Here is a 9,854-nt window from a genome sequence, read left to right as displayed (position 1 = left end):
AACACCTAAGCAGGTGTTGAGAAAATCATCCAGAACCATCAAGTACTAAATAGGTATTCGCCTTCATTATATTATCTGTTGCTGACTGATGAAGAGAAACTAGAGTTTTTTTTTTTTTTAAAAGGCCCTACAAGTAGAGAATTTAACAAAGTCTATATGATGAGATGAATTCACTTGAACTGAATAACATGTGGGTGTTGATTGAGTTACATACACGAAAGAGAGTTTTGTTGAATGAGTGCACGCTTAGAATCAAGGTTGAAGCCAACGACAAAAACAAAAAGAGGTTCAAGGCTCGATTAATAGTTAAATTATTTTCATTCTATGAAATATTGTTGCATTAGAGAATTTACACCTTGAGCAGCTGCTTTTACATGGAGATACAGATAAAGGAGATTTATATGCATCAATCGAAAGAGTTTGTAGTTCCAGATAGGAATACCTGATGTGCAAATTCAAATAGGAGCTTATATGGAATGAAAAAAGAACCAAGATAGTAGTACAAGAAGTTTGACTTCTTCACGAGCAATAGTGGTTTTCACTGGAGTGAAAAGGATCAGTGTTTCTACTTCAATAAATACATTGATTTTATGTGTTTCTATTCTTGTATGCAGATGATATATTAATTGTAGTATCCAGTACGAGGGAGACAAACTATCTGAAGGCAAAGATGTCTTGATACATTAAATCTATCTCAAAAGTAGTACATAAATAAGATGTTGTCTAAATTCATGATGAATGATGCTCAATCCAAGGCGGCTCTTTGTCATCCCAAGATAGTTGAGAACGTGACCACATGACATTAGTTCCATATGTTTATGCAATTAGGAGTTTGATGTATGTTATGGTCTACACTAGACTTGATATAACATATGTAGTGAGAATTGTTTGCAGGTACATGGAAAACTCGGGAAAGAAAATTGGGAAGCTGTGAACTGACTTCAGAGATATCTGAGAGACACATCTTGTACTTCACTTTGTTATAAAAATGACAAAAATAGTTACGCAAAGTTTTGTGGATGTTGATCTTAGTGGAGATGTATATTTTTGCAAGAGCACATCCCGATACATCTATACTATAAATGAAATAACAATGAGTTAGATGTCTATGCTTCAAAATTATTTTGTTCTTTCATCTATTGAGACTATCTTTCATCTATTGAGGGTGAGTATCTGGCAATGGTTGAACCCGAAAAGAAAATGATATAGACAACAGATTATCTAGAAGATCTAGACACGATGCGAAAAGATTCTTTATACAGACAATCTGAGTGTCATATAGTTGGTGAAAAACTCAATCTATTATTCAAAGTCAAAGCACATAAAAAAAAACAATATCATTTCACTCTCGCAAATCCGTTGAAGAAGGTAATATGTGTTTGGAGAAGATAGAAGGGGTAAAGAATTCAACAAACATGTTAACAAAAATGTTTTCGTTGGAAAATTAAGATTTCCTTACAAGGGTGTAGAAACCTCCCGACATGTTTTAAAACGGGAAGCCTGAAATGGAAATGCAAAAAAGAGAACAAAATTTGTCACTAGTGAACTTGGGATGTTATAGGCTCTATCTTCAAATGTGGTCGAAAATCTTAATTTAAATTGAGAATAGGGAGGGAGTGAGGAGAGATTTCTCCCCATTAAATAAATGGGACCGAAGATTATCCAATTCCCTGACCCACATCATCCCCGCTTTTTTACGTATAAGAAAAAGTATTTTTTATTTTTATTTTTTATATTATCTTCTTCCCGGCAATCATTTTATTTCAAGTTATTATACTTTAAAGTTTGTGTAATATTACTGCTTATATGTTACTATATTACAAAATTTAAAGTTTTTAGATGATGATAGTCAAATTCAAATTAAAACCATGTAGAATTTTTTTTGTGGGAAGAATATATTATAATATTAAAATTTAATTTTAATTTTTTTAGAAATTATATTAGCAAAATATTATTTTTGTTTGCAAACACTATATTAAATTTTTATTTTTATTTAAAATTTTTAATAAAATTATACTGTAAAATGCACCCAAAAAATTTCTTAAAAAGAGTAATTTTTCAAACGACAACCTAACTCAATTGATAAGACACCAATGGTATCTATAACGTTCATGGTTCGATCGCTCACTCATTAAACTAAGAAAACACGAAAAAAAAGAAAAAAACTCTTGAGCCAAACAAAAATTCAAATAACGGAATCGACCCGAAGGTTGCTTATGAAATGAAAAGATCAAACTAATTTTATTCAATATAAACTCAAACCAATCCCATCACCTTGGCTGCTTGTTTTTTTTTATTTGAATGGACGTTTCAGCATAACCAATTTACGAAGGTTGATCATTTCAATATCTCGGCAATTCTTTGACCAACATTATTGTATTCGAACTAGCATAATCAATCCGAGTGTCACTACGACTAGACGAACCCGACCAATCTACACCAAACTACACCTCAACTAAAAGATGTGTCACTGAATATAGCAATACTGTAACGAACATGAAAAACTAAGCTGGAAAAAGAACCAAAAAATGTATAAGGTGAATGTTAAAGAGCAAAGGCAACGAGTCTAAGAGAAGAAACAAACAATAAAGCAGTGAAGAGACTTACCCTCAAAAGGCGGCAAGGATAAATTTCCATCTTTACTTCTCCCACAAGCTCATCAACAAAATGCAAATAGAGTTCAGAATGTTTGAAGTTCATTTCCGACTGCACTTTACAAGGGCAGTAACAAAAGTACATGTCCATATCACAGTCTACTCGCACCGAGACTATAAACCGAAGAGTTCTTAATCGTATGGAATTTGGATGTAGGCTGCATCACAGAAGAAAGGGATATCAGCATACATGCCTGCAAGGGCACAGCGAACGGCTTCCAAAACCGTGAATAGGTAAGCAAACGATACGGCTGTCCAAAAGTGCATCCCTACTTTACCCCAATAGACTGCAAGGGGCATCCAACGGCTCACTGTACCAATCACTTGCAGGGCAATCTCCAACAACATGCCCATGACTACGTGAAATCTAAAGAAGTGTGGCCATTCCTTACGTCTTACAATTCCTAGATAGGCAATAAAGAAATATGCAATCAAGAACCAAGTTGGTAGTTGTCCAAGGGCTTCGAGAAATGGATATGTCAAGAATTCGAAGTCCTCCAGGAACGGGTGTAGGTGGTACGCGGTTTCAGAGTACATCCAAGTTTCGTGAAAGGGCATTAGATAGGGTAAGCATGCCAATGTCCTCCACCACCATTTTGGTTTAGTGGTCATCGGAGGGAAACGATAACTCGTAGGGATATCTTTGGCTGCCCGTGGTGTCATGCTAACATTTCTTTTCCTTGGTAACCTTGGGATTGTATGTAGCAAGCCACCTAGATCCCCGCTTAAGAAATGGGAAGATCCAGCACCTAGTTTTAAGGGAAAGACACCTACATTTGAAAAATAATGGATTACTTCAAGAAGCAATTGTCACAAAAGTCAGACAGTAATTTCTTTACATTTACGTCTCCACCAGTTATAGTTGTTTCAATAAAAAGATCAAATAAAAGATGAATAAAGATTGTGAAAGGCTTCGTATGCACCTCTATAGCGACATGTTTGATGCTCTAAATGAGGTTCCCTTGAACTTCTAATGCTAGCAGCAGCATGCATACTGCAATCAGAACTACGTGAGATCGCTGAACGGTTAGGGATAGACAACCTGGAATTTGAGAAGAAGAAGCCAGTGGGTGTGGTGCATCCATTGAGAATCATATCGAAGTTACCTGTTTAAGCAACATCATTGCAGAGTGTAAGGAACAAAGCCGCATGAAAAACAAAGGGAACAATGCCTATGTTCTTAAGTCCAATTTAATTTTCTTTTTTGAATTCTTTATTTACAATTTTTTTTGGTATTTTCATCAACATCGATATTGAAAACATTCATTGTAAAAATGAACTAGGGATCGTTCTGATTAGAAAAGTTCTTATCCCCAATTCTCATCTTAGTAACTCTCTTATCTAACAAATGGCTCTACTTTCTTGAACAAACTTGATAATAGTAATACTTGACTCAGTGAGAAAGAACTTTTAAATACTTTCACCCATGGTTTATTTATATTGGTCTATTTATAATGCAAGTTGTATCAATTTTTACCAACAGCATACAACATACATCACATCATGCTCTCACAACAAATATGAAAACAAGTAAATATATGTGACATATTCAGCTCATGAATCATAATCATATCATCCACAATATTCATGTCGTGCACGCCTATCCTCGAACTCAAGTTCTAACAAACTCTCGAACATCACTGAGTTCTCATAGCTCTTTCTAGCTCTTTCTAACTCCATTCAATCTTTTCCACATCTTTGAGATTTACTCTTGCAAGACACATTGACTCCTGATCATTTATACCAAAATCCTCAACCCTTCTCTACAAAACGCAACGTTCAACCCTCAACCATTTACACCCAAGGCCCCAATGCTTGTATAAAAGCTCATCACACCGGCTCTTGAGCATTTATACCCAAGGCCTTGATACTTCTCTTATCCAATATTGGCATGTTGACTCCCGACCATATATACTACAGGCCTTGACACCCAATAGTGACACACCAATCCTTAACCATTCATACTTGAGGCCTGATATTCACTTACTTTCCATAACACAATACCAACCGTCCACCATTTATATCCAAAGCCCAGACACTGTCCTCACTTTTAAGGTCTTCTAACCCTCCCTCACCAATCAGTCTCACAAATTCCCATGTATGCACATTCTAACATGCTTTCGGAGCCATATTTCTGAAAATTAACAACATGAACCAGATTCCGACATAAGCATCATACTATCATATAATTTCAGAAAATTTCAACATCCAACATATCCATCATCACAAGGATGTAACTCAACAACACAGCATAATTATACTTACCAGAACCCAAAACAGTTTATAATCGCATATAAATTAAATTTTATAGATCATAAAAATAACAAGGAACAGACTTCACAAGTAAGAACTACCTTACGTTATAAAGCGCTACTATAAGAAATTGTAGACAAGATTTCAAGGTTAAAGTTCCGTTTTAAACCTTAATCGACAGCTATTTCTTACCCAATGTCAACCTTAAACTTGAATCGAGCAGTCCGAACCTATATACAAAAAACTTCCAATAGTTAGAATCAGAATTAATACACTTAGTAAACTCGTAAAGAGCCCACCCACTATCCAAGGCTTTAGTCTTTGCTGGAATGTGTTCGAACAGGTTCGAACTAAATCTCACTTTTACAGGTTATGGGGAATCCGATTTGAGGCATTCGGGTTGTGGGTTGCTTCCGAATGTCACCTGGGAAGAGAAATCAGTGGACGTGCGTTCGTCGAAGGACCAACTGCTGACCTGTGCGTCGCGGCTCGTGATAGGTGCTCGCGCCAGAGAAGAAAACTTCTCGAGTTCGTCGCCGGCGGCTGGATCACTGGTCGGAGGACCAGCTGCTAACGTCGAAGAAGGAGACGGGCTGGTGATGGATTTCTGCGAAAATGGGTAGCGACTGAAGATAAACCTAAGGGCAGAAGAAAAGAGGGGATAGGGTTTTTTTTTAAAAAAAAGAAAAAAATATTATTAACTCAATTTATAAGGAAATGATATTCTTAACTATAAACCTACTGTCATATCCTAAATTAGTCTGTGAGGCCTTCATCCAACACTTTGTGATTTCTCAAAAGGTCTCGTATCAAATGTAGATACTATTTCTTTCTTGATTATAAACTCATGAATATTCCTTAAATTAGTCCATGTGTGACTTTACAGGAGTAAGGTCGAGTCAAATGATTTAGCCTAGTATACAGCAAAGTCGATTAAGGTTGCAGACAATTGAAGATGCATGCACGAGCAGCGTGTGTGGCCGAACAAACTTAAATTTCAAATGAATTATGTTTTGTTGACAAAAATAAATCTCGTCTAAGATCCAACGAAGCTACAAAGTGAAGTGGAGAATGAAAAAATGTATATAGAACTTGAGTTTTCCTTAAAATTTGTTATAAGCGTGTCAAGATCATTAACGTTGCACGATTAAATTAAATAAATACACTAAAAGAAAAAAATAATCAAAAGAGAAGGGAGTTTAGCTCAAATAAATAAATGAAAATTTTATGAATGAGTTGTTCATGAATTCCCTGCTTGAATTAAACCGACCCGAATTTATTGTTAATTATGAAATATATATATATATATATTTTTGCTTGTTATACAATAATACATTATTTATTTAATTTCATATTTTTTTTGTTATTTATTTTCTAATTATTTTTAAAAATTATTTTTTTTAACGATTTAGAAGATAATTTTTCAAAATATATTTTAAAATTGAATTACAAAATTTAATTAAATGTTTGAACAAAAGCAACTCAACTAAAAAAAATTATAGTTGGGTCGAGTTAGGTTTATTATTTAACCAGAGTTATTTAAGTTGAAAAACTTTACAACTTAAACAATTAGATTGGGTCTGAAAAATGTCCCAACCCAACCAATGAACGCCGCTACCAAGCATAAATTAAACCTTCCACAATCTTTACTAATCTTGCAAATTGCTAGAGATAGTACTTAGCATCTACAACTATATAGACCCCTTGGTCGAAAAAATAGAAAATGTGTTCAATTGAGACTGAATTAAAATGTTTACCGCTATAATTAAGACCATAATAAAATTGGATCCATGACTAAATTGAAACATTTAAGATCAGATCGAATCAACGAGACTCGGGAGAAGCGGATAGGTTGAATATTACATAGGGGTTGGAAACTAAATTGAAGATAAATGGACATGAATGGATATAAATACCCTATTAGGACTTTTCTCTTCTTAGGTAGAGGTTTCCACACTCACTCATAAATATCCTCTTCGCTGACACTCGTCCCATTCTCCAATTGATGTGGGACCCCCTAATTCACCCCATTCATGGACTAACGTGTTTGCTTGCACACGACTTCGTGTCCACCCCCTTTGAGACTCAGCTTCCTCATTGGCACATCAGTTGGAACCTGACTCTGGTATCATTTGTAATCGTTGAAACTCATCCGGACTTTTCCGACCCAAATTGAATTACATAAGATGATTAAGTTGCTAACTACAAACCCAATGAATTAAATGCATTGAATGTCATGGGGACTCCAATTTAAAGCTTAGAACAATTAAGTTTCAACTGCCATCTTTAATGCTGAAAATAATGGAGATAATATCCCCTTCAGCTTTTGGTGTTCTATGAGAGAGTTTCCAAACGCCAATTAAGAAGAGAAGCAGAGAGAGAGAGGCAAAGAAGATGGGGAATTGGATTGGAAAGAGAAGAGTGATACACCCAATTGAAGGCCACGAAGGACTGAGAAGCTGTTCGAGGCCTTTAAGGATCAAAGTAGTGATGACTCGAAACCAGCTGAAGGAGCTCATGGCTATGGCTGACCTCAGTTTATGTGATGATTTAGGCAGCTTGATCTTGCAAGAATGCTGCCGAGGTAAATTCGATGCTCGTCTTCTCACTTCTGTTTGAAGGATTCGAAGAAACCAGCTGTTTATACTTGATTTTGTTTAAGATTATGATTTGTATAATGGGTGGAGGGTAGATCTGAGATATTTGTTTCTAGATATTCAATACGATTATTGCTTAGCGATCGCTTGTATGTGAGAATGTTTGCTTAATCCACCGCACCTAAATGGTGTGAAAGTTATCCTATGGTACATGATTAAAGAGAGACTTATTCCCTATCTCGATCTATGTTCCAACCTCACCAAATATATATATTTACGTGTATAAAATTAAAATTTGAGTTTTTAGAAATTATATTGAATATTATATTATATTTTTAATTAAGAAATATTATTGAGTTTATAAGGGTGGTTTATTTTTTTTAATAGAAATTATATTGAAAAATAGGAATTAAAATATATATATATATATATATTTGAAAAATATACAAAAAGATGGAGAAAATTCTCGGTGGAAATCGGATCCCTACAAGTTTTTCATGGGGAATCTCAACCTCGATCTTGACAAAAATAAATGAAAAATTTAGTGGGAATGGAGATTGAAAAGGGACATTGATAAGTCATGCTAACAATATGTCATGTATGTTAACCATGAAAGATTGTTCATTATACGTATGCATGTATCGTAGAAATGCTATGTCATGAAAAGAATGAAGATATGATTTGCATCATTAGTATATGCCATGATTTGATATTATAGGACCTCAAGCATTATGTATATTATGTGCATTGGGATATTTCTCCGTTATGATGAGTATGGACGTGACAATACAATATTTATGTGTGTCATGATACTATGTGGGCTCCTTTCCCTCGGTGGCTTTGACAATGTGAGTGTGCGTTAGTTGGAGGCTAGTCCCAAGGATACGTATACAAACCCGCTTGGTGGGTCTACGTGTGCATGCGTGTGCTGTGTGTATAGAAGTATTACACATCCAATTTTGTATGGACTAAAAAGTAGAGTTTAAGGCTATGATATTTTTATGAAATGATAGGTCACACCATGATTGAGATACCATACGAGAAATTTTTTTGGGATGAGTGTCGCTTACAATAAGTCACACCAGACGCCTTCGAACATATTAGAATATCATACGGGAAAAATTGTAGATATTTAATTGAATGTTGTTAACGAGCAAGAATAGAACGACCCTACATGTAACAATCAACAAAGATTAAAAATATAATAATTATAAAAAGAAAAGAAAAAGGGCATGTACATTGTTCGTCCCCAGTATTGCACAGACTTAAGCCACACAAGAAGTAATGTTATCGTTTCGAGGCCATTTCGGTAAGTCAATTTTCTATGTACGCATACGTGAACCGTGTTATAAAGAAATACTATACATCTAACACTGTCTCTAATCGGAAAGCCGCCTGAGGGCATGCTATGATGTTTTTAAAATGATAGATCCCACCGTATTGCATATGTTTGTATTTTCCAACTCCAAAAATGGGGCTACTCAGTGACTATTTCTTAAAATACTCAAATCACATGCCACTTTTATTTACCAAGTAAAGGTAAGACATTAATGTACAATGACAGTGTCACAATGAAAGTCATAAAATCGGTATTAGGGTAGTCATATTTATGTCTATTTTATAGTCCTTAAGTTAGCTCAAGACATTGTTTAATTTTCTTATTTATTTAAAATTTCACGTTATGGTTTTTTTGCTTTATTGTTTTTTTTCGAAAATTCTACTACAAACGTTATATAATCCATGACACCTTTTATGAATTATTTTAAATGAATGTTTTCACCTTATCCGTCGGGCATGGAGAGACTTTATTGTATTTGAAAAATAGGGTTGTTTGGCAAAGAAATATTACCGGAGGAAATGTGGATGTCATTGAAGTTGATCTTCACCTAGCTTTGGATTGAGTTAGATTGTTTAGCTTTGGTCAGTGATTTGAAGAGGGTAGAACTAATTTTTTGCCTGATCAATTAAAATTCGAAACTAATAACTATGTTCAACTCAGAACCTTAAAATTCCTAAAATTTCATATGTGAATTGATCGAAATTTTATAGCTATTCCGATTAACGTAATTATTTCTAAACAAGTAGAAAGTAATAGGGAAAGATTTATATCGATTTTTATATTTAAAGAAATCTCACACGCGTGTAGAAAAGTTGTGCGTTTAACAATTTTAAAACAAAATTGTAATAGAGGGTCTAAGTTTAATTAATATGAACTTGTAAAAAAATATTTAAATTTAAGGTTTTAAAGTGAAAAATGAATGTTAAACGTAATAATGCAGTTCTAGCAAAACCAGTTCCTGATGGCATTTCCAGTTTCCTCTAAATGGTGCAATCCTGCGTAAATAGTCAA

General features: G+C 34.5%; 1 protein-coding gene across 4 annotated transcripts; it reads right to left on the bottom strand.

Moving 5' to 3' along the window:
• Positions 1-2,586: 2,586 nt before the first annotated feature.
• LOC111460323 (protein TIC 20-I, chloroplastic-like) lies at positions 2,587-5,556 on the bottom strand. Of its 4 annotated transcripts, none has more exons than XM_023103541.1 (4): positions 5,207-5,556; positions 5,100-5,137; positions 3,578-3,760; positions 2,587-3,424 (listed from the first exon to the last, which is right to left on the bottom strand). In XM_023103541.1, the coding sequence occupies exons 3-4, from the start codon at positions 3,747-3,749 to the stop codon at positions 2,787-2,789; spliced, it is 810 nt and encodes a 269-aa protein (XP_022959309.1). In that variant the 5' UTR covers positions 3,750-3,760; positions 5,100-5,137; positions 5,207-5,556; the 3' UTR covers positions 2,587-2,786. The 4 variants fall into 4 exon arrangements, with proteins under 4 accessions (XP_022959309.1, XP_022959308.1, XP_022959311.1 ...); XM_023103540.1 differs by having other exon boundaries at positions 5,269-5,556; XM_023103543.1 differs by having other exon boundaries at positions 5,383-5,556.
• Between the last annotated feature and the right edge of the window lie 4,298 nt (positions 5,557-9,854).

Source organism: Cucurbita moschata, unplaced genomic scaffold (genome assembly GCF_002738365.1).
Source record: "Cucurbita moschata cultivar Rifu unplaced genomic scaffold, Cmos_1.0 Cmo_Scf00023, whole genome shotgun sequence".
Taxonomy (NCBI): domain Eukaryota; kingdom Viridiplantae; phylum Streptophyta; class Magnoliopsida; order Cucurbitales; family Cucurbitaceae; genus Cucurbita; species Cucurbita moschata.
Note: the sequence above shows the minus strand (reverse complement) of the source record. Positions and strands in the feature narration are given on the sequence as shown.